Raw genomic sequence first — 20686 nt, 5'->3', positions numbered from 1 at the left:
TCAACTTTAAAAATTCTGAAGTCGTGCAACCCCTAGGGGATACTATACAACAGGATATGATACAATATGACAAAATGCAATAAGATATGATCCCACATCACACAATACGATACAATACAACACAATATGACAGGATAATACAACACGACACCAATGATATGATTTATGATATGTTATGATATGGCACAATACTATACAACAGGACATAATATGATAAATGATACGATGCAATACAGCAACACATGGTACGATATGATAAGATACAATATGATATAAGACATTTTCCAACACCACACAATACAACACATTACAATACAACAGGACATGATACAGTATGATATGATTTGATACAATACAACAGAATAAAATATGATAAGATATTGTACAATACAACACAATAGGGTATGATGTGATATTAAGCAACACAACATGATATGATTTACAATATGATACAGTATGGTAGAACAAGACACAACACAATACAATGCCATACGATAGGATACGATATGACACAATACATTATGATGCAATATCATATGATATGAAATGATAACATTCAATGCAACACAACACAGTATGATGCATTTTTTTCTCTTTTAGGTAAATTTGGCTGTGACTTCAATTGCTTTAACTCATTAGCTTTCACCACAGTATCAAATTAGACTAATGGAAGTTGCATCCATCCACATGTGAACAAACAATCCACCTGCTCTCAAACTAGCACATACCAATGCTGAAGCATATGCCCATGAAAAACAAAGAATGACCCACATTACACTAGATCTGCATAGAATTACAATAAATGATAGTGGGGAAATAATCAAATACAACAAAAGAAAAGATAAAAAGAGAACAGATGAGGGAAAGAGAAAACTGATTTTAATGCACAACTGATCTAGCTTTAGGGAGGGTATCAGTTTTTTATTTTAGAGGTGGGAACACATAAATTCTCCAACTGGTTCAGTTTACGTTTGGGAACTCAGAGGGGAGGACATGAGATGGATCAGGCTATACTCTCCATCATTGTCTGAGAACAGATTACTCATAGACTGCAGAAATGGTTTTCAGTCCTCCTCACAACCTTCATGGCAGTCCACAGCAGTGGAGGAAGCTTGTAGTCCAACTGAACAGAAGATGATCTTATGCTTACGTCCCATACCTAATGATGCTCTTCAGAACAGTCGGAGAGTTGCTCATCCCTAATTAGTTAGTTTTCTGGACATGTAATTTGTATTTGACACCAGATTATGAATATTTAGGACGTGTTATGCTCGGTATTGTTGCTGCTTTACAATCAGATATCATGAATGCAAATCATGAACATGAAAAAAACACTTTTTTTCAGTCAGTAAGTGTTTTTGTGTTTTCTTTTGTGTTTCAGTCGATGAACATTTATCAGAATCTGAACCGCCGCCAGCATGACATCGTTATCCACCTCATGGACATCGCCATCATTGCCACTGACCTGGCTCTCTACTTTAAGTCAGTATTAACTTGCCGTGTCTAATTATTATTCAACTTTTTATTCATTTATTTATTTACATTACCTAACCTTTTGTTGCCCCCATCCTTGCCTTTTTAAGATGTGTAGCTGCAACCAAATTATAAATATATTAATATTCCATAGTCATGACATGGAAAAAGATCTCTGTTTTACATCTGATATGTTGTCTATGTTCTGTCTTGAAACAAGTATGGGTTTATGAGACATGCAGATCATTACATTCTGCTTTTATTTACATTTTATACATTGTCCCAACTCTTTTGGAATTGGGTTCTAAATAATTCTCATAGTTGGCCTTCTGCATGTATTTTTGCATGGGTGGAAGACGGGTATAATTCAATTGTGATATCAAAGAGAAAAGAAACAGTCGCTAAATTGATCAAGATTAAAAATTTCGAATATAATGATATGGTTTTTATTAAAAAAAAAACAGAGAAGATCACCGTCCACGTACTGCAAAAACTATCTGTGCCCTCTGACAATGATACATAAGATATTGTGTTTTGAAGTGGAGCAAAAAAGAATTTAAAAATGAAGAACCTCTTCAGCAAACATCCACCCTCATACCTGAAAACACTGTTATCACAGTGGAGTTGCTGCTGTTGGACTTTTCTGAACCATCCTCTGCAAAATCATGATGACAAATAAAAAGATAGAGCATCAGATAAAAGATACGAGGACTCCTGCAGGAGCCTTATGAAACACTCTGGCTAAAAACAAATATAACTCACTGAATGATCTGGTATTTCTGTGCAGGAAGAGGACCATGTTCCAGAAGATCGTGGATCAGTCAAAGACCTACGAGAACTGGGCCGACTGGACCAAGTACATGATGCTGGAGACCACACGTAAAGAGATCGTCATGTAAGCCCAACCACACAAACCCATACATGGAACTGAGGTGAACACAGCTCTGATTCATGCGTTGTGTATCCAGGGCCATGATGATGACTGCATGCGACCTGTCTGCCATCGCCAAACCGTGGGAGATTCAGAGCAAGGTGTGTGTGGTCTTTTTCATGCTTCACAGTGGTAGTTGGAAAATGGCACTCCAGCTGTTCACAGTAATAAGACACACATACTCCCTGTGAGAGGGGAACCAATGATAAAGTAGACCTAGAAAGACATTTTGTCAGCGCTGCCATTTCTCTCAGCAGCGTTCAGCAGTGATTCCTGACGCCCTCATGCATCAAAAGCTACTTGGTGCTTTTCATTCCCCTCATCACCGCCTGGCAGGTTCAGCGTTATATTTCAGTAAAGTATGTAATAGACACATCGCCATAAAGCCTGCGCATACGGGAATATCAATACGAACAGAAGCATTTCTGGCTGTTGGAAAGCTGCTGTAGGAGGGTGATTTTTTTACCTTCATTTGTCTGCAATCGACTGTGAACATATGCTGTCTTTCAAAAGCACCTTATTCATTCACATATAAACTCATAGAGCAATGGCATCAACAAACATCCCATGAGAAAAAAAATATAGTAATGGTAATTTAAAACACAGCAGGTGGTATAGTAATGCTCATGTTGACTGAATTTAAAAGAGACAAAGCAAGCTGTTGCTTCTGATCTGATCCACCATTGACTGGCTGATAATTCCTTATAGTTGGCACAGAATTTACAGAGATTTTCCTCCAGTTTTAGTGACAAAACAGTTTATTTTTGAGTGAGCAATGATTTTTTACACCAAAAAAGTAGAAATGTGTGCTTCTTGGACTCAGAGAGTGTTTGAGGTTCTCTTTCGTATTGAATTCATGCAATCTGAGATAATTCTGTTCAGTACACAACATAGAAAAATAGAAAAAATGTGCAAAATTTTAGGCAATTAGACCCCATCTATATGTTTTCATGAATTTAAATGGGTAGGAAGGCCAACAGTAGAATAGGAGGCCTTCCCAGCATAGCCTAGACTCTGGTGGTGGTAGTGGCCCGCTCCAATGTGTATTCTGTCTAATAAACAGAAACGCATGGAGAAGCATGCACTCTCACAGGCTCTCATGCAACAGAAAGTTGGTTCCCTGATGGATATTAGACTTAGTGACTCTGACCATTTAGATATTAATACACTGTCCGTTACACACAAGATTTGAAATTCCATTCATTTGCCATTTTCACTATGCATCTGCATGCATGTATTTAGAAGCAAATAATGTATTTACAGACCACAGCAGTGTGATACAAAGATATAAAAACCCAAAGAACATAATCACTAATAAATACTCAAAAACCATTTAAAAAGTACTCCACATTAAAAACCATAAAATGGAAGTATACTCTTGGCACCACAATTATTCAAGAAATGTATGTTTAAGGCATTTTCACACCTGTAATTTGGTTGATCTGATCCATATTAGGGGCCAGTTTGTTATATTGTGGTTTGCTATAAAATCTGGGAAAATACTTGCCCTGGTATACAGTGCAGTCAGAACGTTGTCAGACCCCCTTCACTTTTTTCAGTGTTGTTATGTTGCAGCCTGATGCAACAGTAAAACTAGAAAAGCACTCAGAGAGCGCAGACCTCTGCCATTAGCCCTAACTCCCAATAGTGAAAAATCCTTTAAAAATATTCCTGGATCCAGACAGTGATCTGGATCACTCCCAAAATCTAATTCGCCGGTTACTCCCTCCCTGGTGGGCTGGAGACACGGTGAGGCAAAGCATTGGCTTTACTATGTGTGGACTGTCATGGCGGAAGCACCCATGGTCTCACCGGACGACTGAAAGTCATGGCAGAGGGTGAATATTCCTCTATTCCTCCCAGCATTGTGAGTATTCTAACTACAATTCGTTGTCTTTTTCTCTGTTACGCTCCGACTCGTCTCCTCAACCGGGCGTGCGTCTTTCAAACCCTATAAACTCCAAAACTTTGAATAGAAAGACACCAAAAACATGCTGCTGGGATTGAAGTTACTCATGTCCGCCATCTCCTGGTGTAAAGTGGTAACAGCGCAGACTTCCGCCATCAGCCCTATCTCCCATTAGTAAAGAATCCTTTAAAAAATTCCTGGATCCAGACGGTGATCTGGATCAGTCCCAAAATCTAATCAGTTCTTCCTTATGACATTTCTGACATTTCCTGAAAATTTCCTGAAAATCCGTCCATGACTTTTTGAGTTATGTTGCTAACAAACTAACAAACAAATGAACAAACAAACCCACCCAATCAAATAACCTCCTTGGCAGAGGTAAAAAAAAAACCTCTCATCAATCTACTCTTAGTATCCCTGCATGACGAAGTGAAAACAGAATTTTAAAAAATGTATCACAAATAACCAGAGATGGAAAAAGTACCAGACTATTGTACTCAAGTAAAAGTACAGTTACTCTGCTTAAAATGTACGTGAGTAGAAGTAAAAGTACTGGTCTATAAATCTACTCAAGTAAATGTGAAAAGTTAGTTATAAATAATATACTGAAAGTACCGAGTAGGTACTTTTGATACCCAAGGAACTGTCATAGGGAAATATGACCTATCCTGAATGAACAATAACAAGAAGAAAATATAGACCTCCTACCAGGTTATTCATCATACAGGTGTGACCTAACCTAAAGTACAAAGCAGCAGCTGTTTTGGGAAGAAATATGGAAATATTATCTTACTATTTGCACGTACTGACTGGTTGTTTCCATGTTGTTTGCAGAAAGCTTAGACCTCCTTGAGGCTTTAGTGTTTATTTTTTTCACTCAGTACTCAATGCTTTTTAAAATGTAATTAAGTACAATACTTCACTCAAAATATACTTAAGTAAGAGTTAAAGTAGTCATTTTGAAAACTATTTAAAAAAAATACAAGTATACAATAAAGCTACTCAGTTACAGTTTTTTGAGTAAATTAATTACTTTCCACTTCTGCAAAAATACAGACTGAAATATCACACTGACATGAGTGTTCATGGTAACTATTCTTGGGAACCCGCACTGAGGTTCCCCAGAGCACAGTGGCTTCCATAATTTTCAAATGGAAGAAGTTTGGCACAAGCCATGAGGTCAAAGGTCAGAGGAACTGCCTGCAGAGCTCAGAGACAAGGACTCTTGACAGACACAGATCTGGGGAAGGCTAAAAAAAATTCTGCTGCTCTGAGGGTTCCCAAAAGCACAACTTTGGAGTTTCTAAACCCACAATGTACTACTTTTTAACTTGATTTTTCTTTCTTGCAAATTTAGATGTTTTAAACTGAAATATCCTGAGATTTGTGACTCAGTTAACACATATTTCATGTATTTTACTCTTTAGAGTGGCCCTAATGTGCCTTGATAATTGGGAGACTTAATTATGAAGTTTTTGTTCTGTTGGTTGTTTTGTTTTAAATCATCAACCAGTAGTGTAGGGCTAACAACACAACAAGTACCTAGATCCAGATAGGACACTGATCATCAACTGGAGGCCTGGGGGCCACATCAGGCCCCTAACAGCTTCCCATCCGGCCCCTAGAAACTTGATTAAATTCAGAAAAAGTGCAGAGGACAAAAAAAAATATTGCTGTATTTAGGTTATCTTTTTTGTCTTTTCTTTTTTAAATCTCTACAGATATTTAAGTAACTACAAAAATAAGTGAGACTGAAACATCTTTTAAAATATTTGCCTAATATTTGATCAGTTTTACAAAAGTCCAACTATTATTAACCAATATTAGCGAGTAAGATGCATGAAAAACTTACTCATAAGTCCATTCTTGATTAAAGCAGCAGAGTTTATTTTTCTCTGCCTGACAATTAAAACAACATATCTTTTCTCCTGTATGTGTTTTCAGCAATGAGGACGTATTCACATGAAACTACATGCCAGCCCCAGAAATACAGTATGTGGCTTAAATACCTCAATCCCCTCCTTGTGGCTGGCTACAGTATAGGGATTTAACTGTGTGAATGGGGACTGAGTTCACTACTAAAGACTAAAAAAAGGGTAAATTAGACAAAAATGTTTATTTAGTTCATTTAACACACCAGCCATCACAGTGTCTCATAGCTATTAGCTGGTTCTTGTACAAATGTAGTTGATGACCCCTGAGATAGGAATTTTAACATGCTAATTTTGATTGGCCAACCAAACAAAATACAACATGTTTGATGTTAAATTATGTTAGACATAATGCAGTAATGATCAATGTAATTCTGCTCAGGGAGATTTTTTTCTGTATGGCTGCACAATTATCAAACTGCTTTTAAATCTCTCCTCTCATTTGACAAATTGATGCTGATCATTCCAGCTGCCTGTATTCTGCTGAAATTCTCTTTCAAGACACAAGCAATGTTTCTTTGGGGCTGATTTGAGTGGCATTTTATCAAACAGGAAATCTTCTCTTACATGTTGTTGAAATCCTCCTATCAAGCTTTCACAGTTGCCCATAAATGAGAATCTTCTTCACGGATCACGCTGCAGTTTCAGGCTTTGTGTCTTGATGAGATGAAAGCCTGTTTTGTCAGCCCTCTCAGGCCTAAAATGGAGCAATGTGAGATGTGATGAATAATATGTGAATCCTGCATTCAGGGTAGAAACCTCATTTTAGAAAGAGTTAGTCATCCAGCGTGTTTTAGGGGGGGAACAATTGCCACGAGGCTGCTGCAGCTCGTTGACTTATTCTGTGTGTGTGGGAAGCAAAACTGAGTGAAAAATAAAATGTGTCATAAAAATGTCAGCAGAATGTGTTGTCAAGAAAAAGCAGCTCCAGCTATTGTTGTTCCATAACATCTAAGAGGGATTTCTATCATCCTTAAAAATCCAAGTGTACTACTATGCACCTCAGAAGACTTTTTTAGAAAGTCATCAACTTCAATCAAACTGTAACACCATAAAAAAAGACTCATTTAACAGTAAAGGGGATCCATGCTGCTTAAATTCAATTTAGGTTTGAAGTATCTGCAGTTTTCTGAACATAACAATCTTCAGAACCAGAGTTTATAGAGTTTTGTATGACAGCTACAATATGTTACGGCTGTATTCAGGGTGGAATTCACCTTTAAAAGGACGAGTTAGTCATCAAACTACTTTTAGAGCACAACTCGCAGGAGGGAGGCCGATGCAGCCGAGAGATTATCTGACGGGGTGTGTGGGATGTGGAGCTGACTCACAAGGTGCATGGAGAGGTGAAATCTAACAAGGAATATAAAGATCCTCCTAAAATAAGAAGTAGGATATCCTAATTGGCAACAGTTGTGCAGTGCAGAAAGAACGGCGTAACTTTGTAGACTTTTCTAAATTTTTTATTTAATTTCTTATGACTTTGCAGAGCTGATGGATTGGCCAGATTCCATGCCTGTATGAGGTAGACTCAATCTGAAACTTTTGTTCCCAGTCAGAGAATATCTAGACCAGTAACACTCAGGGTATGGCTACTGAGCCACATGTGGCTCTTTTGCGGTGATTTGTGGCACTTTATGTCTTCATTTGAAATATTACTCCCCAGAAAACCTTATCCACTGCAAGTCACAGTAATCAGTTTGTTTGCCACACGTACACATTTGGCTTTATATGTCAGCCTTATTTTTTCTTCCCTATATTTCCATTGCCCTTATATGCTATTTTTTGCCTCTTTAATCAATTTTTCCTGCTTTAAGCCTATTTTTGCACCATCTTTTTTGCCGCTTTTTGCTCATTTTTGTCACCTTTATCCCGTTTTTGCTATTTGCAATTTTTGTATCCTTTTTTGTTTCCATTTTTGCCTCTTTTTGCCCATTTAAGCTGCCTTTTGCCATTGAATAACACTTTTTTATTCACATTTTGACACTCTTTGGTGCTTTTTGCCAATTTTAGTCCCTTGCCACTCATTTATGCCACTTTCTTGACACTTTTTTGCCGCCTTAAACGTATTTTTATTGCCACTTTAACCCATTTTTGCCACTTTTCACCACTTAGATTGTGGCTCTTGCAAAGGTATTTTTCAACAGTTTGGCTCTTTGGTTGAGAGAGGTTAAGTAACACCGGTCTAGACCTATCAGTGTCATTTGAGGAGAGTCAGAGGAAGCTATGGGTGTAGTTGTTGTACTGCAAGCTGGTAAACAATGGCGGCTGGAGAAGAGATTAGCATGATGTAGCTACAGTGGCGGTTTAAAAGGACGCTGGCTTTCATGCAGATTTTTTTGCAAACCCCAAGCGGGCTTTCGTGTGTTTTGCACTGGGAAAAAGCTTCCATCTAGACCAAGGGTGTCAAACTCAAGGACCGAGGGCCAAATCCAGCCCGTGGTGGAGTTATACCTGGCCCACCAGATCATATGATATTTTTATTAGAACTGGCCCACCAGTATGAGGTCTGCAGATTTCCTCCAGTATAAAAATGTAAACTTAACCTTGATGATTTATAATATCCTTGCTGAGTCATAAAAATGAGAAAAAGTAAACAGTAAAAATAATTTGAAAAAAAGTCAGGAATGTAGGAGAAATTTATGTTTTCTCTATATTTTTTATTTTGAATCTCACATGATTAAAAGTTATGGTTTTGACCATTTATTTCATATTTTAACATTCACATTTCATAACTTTAACTTTTTCTCTCATATGTTTACCTTTTAGATTCATGATTTTACGTTTTAAATCCTTTTTTTGACATGATTTGACTTTTATATCATTTTGACCATTTCAAGTCCTAACTTTGAATTTTATCTTGTTTTTTTACCTTTAAAACTCATGAATTTGAAATTTAATCTCATATTTTGACATTTTAAATTCACAATTTCGATGTTTATCTCACATTTTGATTGTTAAATATCATGATTTTGATTTTTTTCTCTGTTTTGCTAAAATTGCAACTCTTAACTTTCACTTGTATCTCATATTTTGATTGTTAAATATTGTGATTTTGAATTTTATCTGTTTTGCTAACATTTCAACTCCTAACTTTGACTTTTCTCTCATATTTTGATTGTTAAATGTCATGATTTTTTTTCTCAGTTTTGTTAACATTTCGACTCCTGACTTTGACTTTTATCTCATATTTTGATTGTTAAATATCATGATTTTTGTTTTTTTTCTCAGTTTTGCTGACCATTTCAACTCCTAATTTTGACTTCTATCTCTGTTTATTACCTTTAAAACTCATGAATTTGAACTCCTAACTTTCACTTGTTTTTCACATTTTGTTTGTTAGATATCATGACTTTTATTTTTTTTTCTCTGTTTTGCTAACTCTTCAACTCCTAACTTTTTCCTTTTATCTCATATTTTGATTGTTTAATATATTTTTTCTTAGTTTTGCTTACATTTCCACTCCTAACTTTTACCTTTATCTAATATTTTGAATGATGAATATGATTTTGAATTTTATCTCAGTTTTGCTGACCATTTCAACTCCTAACTTTGACTTTTATCTCATTTTTTTAACCCTTAAAACTCATGATTTTGAATTTTATTTCATATTTTGACCTTTAAAACTGATGATTTTGACTTTTATCTCATTTTTTGACTGTTAAAAATCATGGTTTTAGCATTCTGTCTCATATTTTGCCTTTTAAAAACATTATTTTTACTTTAGATATCATGTTTTTACTTTTAAAACTTATAAGTTTGACTTTTTATCTCAGATTTTGAGTTTAAAACTCATCATGTTGACCTTACAATGTCAAACTCATTTAGGTTGACACTAAATGGTTAAATATTGACCCTGTTAGGCCCTCAGGTTTGACCCAAATTCAGAATCCGGCCCCTGCTGTGATTGAGTTTGACACCCCTGATCTAGACGCTCTGCTATACTGCCCAGATCAGTGGAGGGCTGCAGAGATTGTAAATATGCAAGATGACTCACTCCTCATCATTCTCCACTCCAATTACTGATTTTGCCAACAATTCTCATCCAAAATGTTGAAGTATCATTTCAACACTCATATACAATCCAACTTTCAACCTTCTAATGTAAATAACCTTCACAGCCAGAAAAGTCATGCTCACACAAAGAACAAAAGCAAGGGACTGACTCAGTGAGTTTTCAGTCTCATGCTTGTTTTGTTAGTAGTGGCTGGTGAAAGGGGCATCAGGCTGCAACAGTGAAGATTTAGAATCCAGTCAGGAAGCTGCATCTCTAACAGGCAATCAGATGCAGCACCTGATTCACAGACACATTCACACAGATACATTCATTCGCTGTGGGGGGAGAGTTGTGCACGCCACAGACATGATTAATACACGAGTTTGACCGAGGGTCAAATCACATTTTATAGCAACAGAGGACCGCTGTCTGTTCAGCTGTGATGCTCGGCTGCATTTGCTGCAGAAATGACAGGAAGAATGAAAAACTGTGTTGGACTGCAGCATGCTTCAGTCTGCTGTACATAGTATGTAAGATGGGAAGCTAATGCAGCTGTCATGTCAACACATTCTGCTCCCCATTCCTCTTCCTGTTTTGTTTTTGCGTCAGACAAAACATGTAGAAAATCAATGTTTTTTTCTTTTTGTTTGTTTGTTTTACCAGCTTATGTTTGCACTTGACCTCATTTTAACGAATTTTTTACAGGAGTTAGAAACAGAACTCCCTGACAGCTGCAGAAGTTTGTGCATCTTTCCAAGGTTGCAAATCTCACAGCTCCACAGCTGTTAGACCAGAAGCTTGTCCTCACACTTTCTTTACTTTTATTATTTATTGGTGATTTTAAAGCAGCTTTCCCATGAACTGCAGCCACCATCTCTGTTTTAAGTTAATTACTGCATAACCACTGTGATTTTTAAATTATATTTAAATTTAGTTTTTCCAAACCACAGAGGACTATAGGATTGAAGTTATGACCAATTGCCAAAATTTTGCATGTCTAATTTGGTAACAGCACAGCATACACAGAGTTCCTGTGATTTTAACTTTCTTTTTTCATCCCTGTAGGTGGCGCTGTCTGTAGCTGCGGAGTTCTGGGAGCAGGGAGACCTGGAGAGGACAGTCCTGGAGCAACAGCCCATTGTAAGGATGCAAATTGTGATATTATTATCCAACTTTTGAGGGATGGATTGAGGCTGCATCAGTATTTTTCCATTGTTAAGCTAAGACATAGCTTTTAACCAACAGAAATTCCTCTTTTTCTTTCAAAATTAAAGCAGGATGTTATCCAAACAGGAAGTAAAGTGCCTCAAGCTTAAGACAGTAAAAAATTCAAAGTAAGATTATAAAAAAACAGTTTTTGGTAAATAATTCTTAGCTTAATTTGATATAAACGGGGTTACTTAGAAAGAGAAAGCAACTAAATGTAAAACTTGCCATTTTATACATACACTTCTGCATATTTCTTCATGTATAACAGTGTTAAACTATGTGTTTGAAACAATGAGCACTTTAAAGTTGTCTCCTAGTTCTAAGCCATGGTTTTAGACCACCCTAATGTAACGGTGCAGCACGCTAAGGATGTTCCAAAGCATCCATTTCCCTTTTTGGCCAAATGCACATTTAAATTGCATTTTACCAATTAGCCTTATGTGGAGAAAACTCTAAGAAAACAGTCAAATTCATCACTGGGTCATTATGTCAGTGGGTATGATGTGAGAAAGGTCAATAAGTTCAGCAGGGCTAAAGTTGGCAATTAGCTCTGACAGCTTTCTTCCCTCTTTGCAGATCAGTATCATGCTTAATGTGGTTGCTCATCACTTCAGTTGAGTAGTTACATGTGAGAATAACCTTCAACAGCCTTCGTAAATCTTAATTTCTAGTTTCTGGTTCAAAAACCATCATACCACCCTGTTCCTACAACAAGCTAAGATCTATGCTTCTTATGTTAACGTCCAATGAAGTACCCTCTGATAGGAAGGCAGCCGCCATTACCTGAAGCCACAGTGGCATCTAGAGGCAGGAGGCTTCATTACAGTTTTAAAAGATTACTTTGCTGGGAGTTCAGGCCCACACTTACTAAAAATGATAAGTAATTAGTTTAGCCAACCTCTAAATCTTGCATCAGTCAATTGATATGCAAATTTAGCCATTTAGCCAACTAAACACACCCATCCTTAAAGCACACTTCAAAAAATAATTTAATAAAGCTGGCTGTCTCTTTTGCCAAGCCCTTTTGATATTTGTGATCGCTGCATCACATTCAATTGTTTGAAAGCTACTGGGTTTCCAGTCCATGCTCTTGGGTGATCAGACTCTAGGACCACACTTCTTTAAATAAAAATCCTGTACATGTTGATTTTAGAAGACATACACTATAAAAGACAAAAGCAGTCAGCAGAGCCCCCCCCTTTTCAGCTATAACAGCCTCCACTCTTCTAAGAAGACTTTCCATATGATTTTGTGGAAATTCTTTCCCATGAATTCTGTGGAGTCCAAGACAAGTTTTTCTAAGGGGCTAATATAGTGTATTGTTTGTTTCGGTCATGTTGTGTTGTGTTGTGCCATGCTGTACTGTATCATATCGTATCGTATTATATCAAAATGTACCGTATCGTATCGTATTATATTGTATTGCATCGTATCGTATTGTATCGTGTCATATCGTATTGTATTGTATCGAAGAGCCTTCAAGAGATCAGGCATTGATATTGGTCTAGAAGCCCTGGCTTGCAGTTTCCTTTTCAGTTCATCACACAGGGGCTTGATTGGATTGAGGCAAGGGCAAGTATGGGCAAGTTAAACCCTTCCACACCAAACTCATCAAACCATGTCTTTATTGTTCTTGCTTTGTGCACTGGGGCACAGTCATGTAGGAATATAAAATGATCTTCCCCAAACTGTTGCCACAAAGTTTGCTAAAGATGTTATTGGTAGAAACAGGCTGTTCAGCTAGAGGGTATTACCTTTGATGCTCTACAGATTTAAAAAGCGGTACTTTAGGGTTCAGTTTTTGGGACCACTTGTATGTTTATTGCCTTGGACAGATTATTCCAAATTCTTCATGTTTTTTTTATGCTGAGGACACTGTTATTTACCACTGTGCACCTACGCCTACACAAGTTTTTGGAAATTGAGACATTGGATGGAGTCAGAACAGTTATGAGAGAAGCCACAGGTTGGATTCAAACCTGTGCCACCCACAGACATTGGTCATGCCATGACCTAACTGCTTAGCCATCTGCAACCCTAGGCTCTTACAAATCTTGGGCATGTACTCTGATCAAGGACAGCTTTGTTCAGATGAAACTAAACTCAAGTGCATTACTTCTTTAAACTGCAAAACTTAGTTCCAAAGTTACCCATGACATCTTCAAATCCTTAGTGAAAAACTTTGATTGGGGGTTTATGAATTTGTGTGTTGCAGGCATTCTTGGTTAAGTCTCTCGTGCAGAAGATCTGTGATCTCACTGGGTCTTGCAAGACTAAATAAGGGTTAAATGGATTTAAAAATACATCAAAGCCCCACAATAAACCTAAAACAAATACATTTAGGTGAGTTTGAATTGTTGCAATCTGCACATTAGTTCTTGTTGTGCCTGAATTTGTCCTAGCTGTTCAATTTCTTTTTAAACCAGTCTGTGCCAGGAAGCCAATGTCTGAGAAGTGGAGAGGAGAGGAGTGGAGGGAGGATTTTGTGGGTGGACAGGAATGATGGGAATTAAGGCAGGACAAGTCTCTCCTTAGGGCCTCAATTTAGGATGGAGAGCAGGAAGGACACGATGAGAGACAGGATCGCAGCAGGAAGACAAAATGAAAAGACAGATTTAGTTCCCTGTGGCGGCGGTGTGGAGCGATGTACAGGCCATTATGTGGAGCACTGATACAGAAAGAGCGGGCACTGTGGCCCTCACCCAGCCGACCGTACCTTCCCCTGGCTCTCTCTCTGTGTCCCTCTCCCCTCGCTCCGTTTCATCCCCTCCTGTCCTTGAGACACTTGAAGTGCGAGAAGCACCATCCCACACTCTCTCACCTCACACCGCTCTGAATTTAATAGCATCTGTGTCAGCAGGGAGAACTTTTCATTTTGATCAGTTTGTATTTTCCCAGCAGTCGATTCTGTGACTCACTGTAGTCCAACAAGAAAAAAGAAGAGACAAAGCAGAGGTTGCAACACTTGAGCAGTTTTATCAGGAAATGTAGGTGGGCAATTTTGCCAGCAATTACAGCCATGGTGAACTTTGTCACAGCTCTGACAGGTTTTCACAATCCCATGTGCTCACAGGTACACAATGTACAGCGTGGAGGTGTTTACTTATGGGAATCATGTGTTATTTTTACATTTGTTCAAGCTTAAGTTTGTGTGTCCTTTTACTGTTATAACAAGGAAATGATGTTTGTCTTTGGAAAAATGCTCACTCCCAGCAACTTTTAGGAGACCTTTTTAAGGCTGACTGCCTCATGCTGCTTTCAAACATGGTGCATTACCGGGGTCCTTGCACAGGTGGAAAAGGTATGTTTTGACACAGTACATTTGCATGAGCAACTCACTTAAGCATGACCATGCAACATGGGCTTGATGCATAATCAATACAACCATTCCTCTAGATGTCTACTGGTAGTGTGTCAGACGTTCATAACTGACCAAGACAGCTCAAAATAAGCCACAAAGTGAGGAAAATTGCTGTAAAGCTCTCTGTTTTGTTGTCCATTCAGCTGACTATAAGATCACACTTCTTGAAATCAACATCTTGCATGTGTCATTTTTAGGAGACATACACTATAATGGCAAAAAGTATTCGGCAGAGTTGCCCGTCTTTGGCAGCTATAACATCCTCTACTCTTCTTAGAAGAGTAGAGGAGGCCCATCCATTCTGTGGAGTCCAAGACAAATTTCCCTAAGGGGCCAATAAAGTGTATCGTATCGTCGTATCGCATTGCATTTATGAGGTCAGGCACTGATGTTGGACTAGAAGGCCTGGCTTGCAGTTTCCTTTCCAGTTCATCCCACAGGGGCCTGACTGGATTGAGGCCAGGGCTCTGTACAGGCAAGTTAAACCCTTCCACACCAAACTCATCAAACTGTGTCTTTATAGTACTTGCTTTGTGCACTGGGGCACAGTCATGTAAGAATATAAAACGATCTTCCCCAAACTGTTGCCACAAAGTTGGAAAGCATATTGTCCAAAATGTCTCAGCATGCTGAAGCATCAAGATTTGCCTTCACTGGGCCTTGCACAAACTCTGAAAACAGCCTTTTTACGATTATCCCTACTTCACCACACTTCACACTTAAAGTCACTGAGCTCTTCAGAACAACCCATTTTCTATCACAAATGTTTGCAAATGGAGACTGCATGGTTAGATGCTTGATTTTATACACCTGTGGCAACAGGTCTGACTGAAACACCTGAATTTAATAATTAACAGGTGTGATCAAACACTTTTTATACACATAAGAGATATCTATGCTCAAGCCCAGTTGGGGTTGGAGCAATGTGAGTGTAGGGGAGGGAGAAAAATCGTACTTCAGCCCACTACAGTTTCAGTTTCTGATCAAATGTCATGTCCATGCAGTCATTTACATCTGATAATCACTGATGATGCAAAAGGCTTAGATTATTACAAATTTTCATTATAAATATACTTTACAGCAAGGGAGTGTCCATCCATCCATCCATAAATTCATGCATTCATCCATGTGTCCATCCATCCTTGCATATATCCATCCATGCATCCATCCATGCTACCATCCATCCATGTATCAGTGCATCCATCCATCCATGCGTCCATCAATCCATCCCTACATCCATCCGTCCATGCATCCATCCATGCGTCCATGCATCCGTGCATCCATCCATCCATCCATCCCATCCCATCCCATCTCAGTGGCAGCAAACTAATCATCTCAACCCAGATGTCCCTCTCCCCAGCAACAGTGAGTTCTGGGCCTGCCTTGAGGTCTCCTCCCAGTTTAATGTGACCAGAAGACCTCCAAAGGGAGGCACCCAGGAGGCATCCTAATCTGATGCCCAAGTCACCTCAAATAGCTCCTTTCAATGCAAATCTCCCTTTGGATGTCTGCACTCCTCACCCTATCTGCTGACCCTCATCTTGACTGCTTTGCACTCTGTATCAAACCACCTCAGTGCCTCCTGGAGGTCCCCTGCTAAAGAAGCCAACAGAACCACAGAATCTGCAATAAGCAGAGATGATTTCTGAGGTTCCAGAATCAGACACCCTTCTTCCCCTGGGTGCGCCTTGAGGCCAACATGCATTGGGAACACGTCTGCTTTTGTGCCAAGTATGCAAACTCCATTTTCATACTGATCATACAGGGAGCTGATGGAATGCCACAGTGGCCCTGGAACTCCATATTCCTGCAGTGCCCCCCACATGACCTCCCCGGGACATGGTCATAAGCCTGTATGCAAGGGCTGTTTACTGATGTTGACTGTTTTAAACCCTGTTCTCTCTCTCTTTTTCAGCCAATGATGGACAGAAACAAAGCTGATGAGCTTCCAAAGCTGCAGTGCGGTTTCATTGACTTTGTCTGCTCTTTTGTGTACAAGGTCAGACAATACACACACAAAAACACACACACAAATACAACTAACATCCTTCAGTTTGTAAGAAGCTTTTTAAAATATCTTAGCTATGCAGCTGTATGGCTTTGTGTACCATAATTAGTCAGTATTTCACTGATATGATTTGATTTATGTTAACCCGTTTAATGTAACAGAGCTGCGTTGATTTGATTGTGATTTGATATTCATTGATTTTCAACCTCCCCAGGAGTTCAGTCGTTTCCATGTGGAGATCACCCCCATGCTGGACCGCCTGCTGAACAACAGGAAGGAGTGGAACGCCCTGAAGGAGGAGCACGACGCCAAAATGGCAGCACTGGAGGAGGCCAAGAAAGCCAAGGAGGCAGGGGCTGAGAGAGCTGCAGCAGCCAGACAAGGTAGGAAATGTAAACACTCACAGAAATGCAGAACTTTTTCTGTTTTATGTGGGATGTAAATGCCTCTGAGCCTAAACAGTCCATGTGCCAAGTTTGGGGTAAATTCAAGTGCAAAAATTTATGCTAAAGCTGCTGCTGGGTAAATTCATACATATGGGCGAAGAAACAAACATAAAACAAACTTTTTCTTCCTTAAATTAAAGAAAAATAACTTCCTTTCTCTTTTCTGTTTTCTTCCACTTCTCTTTTCTTTGTTTTTTCCTTCTTTCCTCCCGCAGCAAGTGCAGCCCAGTCTTCAAAGACTTGTTCTCTCAGCTAGAGATGCTACAGCAGTACCAAGCTGCATGCAACATTATTGTGGTCCAACACCAGCCTCCCTCAAAGATCTTTACTTTTATTTCCTTTGTGAACAGTTCACTCTGAGCAAATATCTCACTGTAAGAATAGTGTCCAACTGTTGCAAGCTCTGATATCTATCCTTCTCTCTTTTCCTGTTCCCTTTATACTGCTTTCTCCTGTCTAAACATGAAAACTGTGTTGCTAATTTGATGCACTTTGATTTCAGACTGTACAGCTGTTTTTATGAAACTTCACTGTCTAATGCTTCAGCCACAGTCTAACAAGAACACCAGAAGACAGTATTACAGGCTGCTTGTGCATTTTTAGAGGCCTTTAGATAAATTTACACTCCCGATCAAAATCTTAAGACCAGTTGAAAAATTGCAAGAATTAGCATTTCGCACTGTTGGATCTTAGGAAGGTTCTAAGTAGAGCTTCAAAATGCAAAAATAAGAAATGGGAGTGAGACAGAAAAAAAATGAGTAACCAATTTATTTTAAAAAAAAAAATTAAACTGAAGGCTGTTCATTAGCTGATCAAAAGTTGAGGACCATAGCTCAAAAAACACTGAAAACCCTCTCAAAAAATCGTTTGGGCGTGCTTGATGCAAATGTTTCCAGGAGGCTAGTGGGAACGTTGCTCCAAGTGGTGAAGATGGCTTCCTCCGCCAGGTTAAAACATTCTCTTATTTGATTAGCAGTTAGGTTAGACTTCAGCATTACATTGGCTGGAAACAACAGATAAACAGTGCTTACACATATTTGTCCATGCAACATTATTTGCTGATGGCTGATGTTTGTCAACAAGGCTCATGTAAATACCGGTGTTGAACCATTGCACTGATGCATCCCAACAGTTACAATTTTTGCGGCATTTCTGCAAATCTTACTTACAGACCTGCAGCTGCCCATGCATGCTATGCTCTAGAGCAGTTGTTCTCACCAGGACTCACCATCAAATCCGTCATGAAAAATTAGAACCTTAGATTCTGAAAATTATCAACTAATCAGATCTTCAATTTCCACATACAGTGGCTGCATTGCGATCTGCCGTTAAAGCACGCTGCAGAGAAATAGTTCTTCTTTGTTCAATCAGAGCACTTACACAGCCCACCCTCAGCCCAGTCCGGCACATCCCTGAAGCACCACTCTGCTCTGCTTTGTTGGAGATACACAGCAGCCCTATTTTCAGTGCTGGCCGCTGTCAAACTGCACAATTCCACATAGAGCAGACCGATCGAAACTGCCAGAAAAACATGCAAAGTATCTGGTTGACTTCAAATTACAACACAATGCACAGAATCCCCATTGTAAATCATCACTATATCAACATTAAATTTCATCCTGTAGCACAAGCATAAGGTCATTGGGAGTTCAGTGGGTCCCAGAGCTTCAACGGCACTATTGATAAGGAAAAGTTAACTTTTGAGGTGGAAAACCAAAGAATTTTACATGGAAACACAGATTCTTTGTAGCAACCATTAACCTTTAACTTCATAATGTACTCACCCTTGAAAGCGATAGAATCATGGATTCATGCCAAAATTGATATCAAATCAACCCCAAAAAGGAGCATAATCTGCTGTTGACATGCTGTTCCCGTGTGAACTCTTTCTCCCAGCTGAAAAGTCTGCTTCATTCCATTTACAAGTATACAGTATAATACTGAGACATGCACTTTCATGACTCCAAGTGCAGCCACAGTTAACACCCCCAATAATGCAACTAGAATTTTTGTTTGCATTCAGAGTACACTGCTGGCCACATGGCCACACACTATGCACACAACCCTTTTCATTACACAGCTAAAAACTGTGTTTTATACAAGTTCATCTTATTTCCAGATTTTTGGATCTTTGTTTAACAGAGTGCATTCCCACTCCTTACTTTGCAACACTCTCAATATCAACTGCAGCAGAGTATTACAGCAGAGCATGATCTGATGGTCCACACATAAATAGTTTTAATACATACTTATTTGACATTTTCATTATAGAATGATAATCTAATATGTTATTGTCATTTTCCATACATGTGTAGACACACATATTTTGACAGAATTACTGTCAGACAGAATTTATATCCTTGTAACAAAAGTATATATTAGTTGCATAAATTCTGCTTATACAGAATATTTTATGTTCTAAAGTTTTATTTTTATCAGCAGGTTTTGTGCTGCTCAGTACAGTTGTGTACTTTATAGAAACTACTAAGTGTGCTTATCGGACTGTTTTTTCCATAACTTTCATGTCAGTCTCTGAATGTAGGGCTTATTGCAAAAGCTTGCAAATCCTGTCAGATTGGGAACATTTACATATTATTAAAGGCAAAATTTCAACTCTGTGTACTTGTTTCTCACCTTTCACACAAAATGTATTGCCGTAATTCTCAAAATGTGATCTGTAGGTAGTTAAATGTCAAATGAGTAGATGGCTGGTTGTTTTGATTTATTTTCTTAAGGCATATAGTGTGATTGTGTTTCTGTTGTGTTCACCTCAGCATTATTGTCCTCTGCATCCACATCTGAGTAGTTCTATTGTTCTGTTAAAAAGTAGCTGTGAGTATTTCATTGTTACATTCTGTTTATGCAGAACGAGTTTTTACAGCAACAGCACATTTGAATGCACTTCTCTCAGCATTTAACTTCTAAGACACAGTTGGCACACTTTCTCTGCATGTTTGCTGAACTCTCACTGCACTTTAAATCAATTCCCTAGAGAATTTGTTTGGAAAAGTTTTGCACTCTTCTCAACCGTGAGGATTTACAACCCAGCGAGCATTTGACTGACAGCAGCATGCAGGAGCCGGCCAGTGTTGTGCCTCGGTGTATTTACCCCAAAAATAGGAACCCCACTGCAAGTCTCTGTGCATCAATTTTAGGCAGGAAAAAAAGGCTTTCATCCCCAAAACACAGTTTTTCACAGCATGAATTTTTTTCCAGTGAATTTACTGTTTTACCCCCAAAGTAAAGTACTGGGAAAATTAAACACAGATTTACAGAAGATATCCGACATAAGATTAGAAATGATTCTGTGCAGGGAGAAAGCAATAAAGCGACAGCATGGTTTTTTCTGTAATTCAGTATTTGGAGTTAAGACATGTATTTTTGTTCATAATTCCGTTGCACCTTTTTATAGTATTAGTTT

At 38.6% G+C, this 20686-nt stretch overlaps 1 protein-coding gene across 4 annotated transcripts in view; it reads left to right on the top strand.

The window, feature by feature from the left end:
• pde6a (phosphodiesterase 6A, cGMP-specific, rod, alpha) overlaps nucleotides 1-20686 on the top strand; it is a 106140-nt gene that overhangs the window by 55261 nt on the left and 30193 nt on the right. For 3 of the 4 annotated variants that reach the window (XM_041797478.1, XM_041797480.1, XM_041797479.1), the window contains exons 18-23: nucleotides 1382-1482; nucleotides 2261-2368; nucleotides 2442-2505; nucleotides 11307-11381; nucleotides 16727-16810; nucleotides 17034-17202. In XM_041797478.1, the coding sequence (XP_041653412.1) occupies nucleotides 1382-1482; nucleotides 2261-2368; nucleotides 2442-2505; nucleotides 11307-11381; nucleotides 16727-16810; nucleotides 17034-17202 (601 nt within the window). Of the gene's footprint in view, nucleotides 1-1381; nucleotides 1483-2260; nucleotides 2369-2441; nucleotides 2506-11306; nucleotides 11382-16726; nucleotides 16811-17033; nucleotides 17203-17480; nucleotides 19863-20686 lie in introns of those variants that run through there. The other variant, XM_041797481.1, reaches the window with a different exon arrangement.

Source organism: Cheilinus undulatus, linkage group 10 (assembly GCF_018320785.1).
Source record: "Cheilinus undulatus linkage group 10, ASM1832078v1, whole genome shotgun sequence".
Lineage (NCBI taxonomy): Eukaryota > Metazoa > Chordata > Actinopteri > Labriformes > Labridae > Cheilinus > Cheilinus undulatus.
This window is presented reverse-complemented; position numbering and strand designations above follow the sequence as displayed.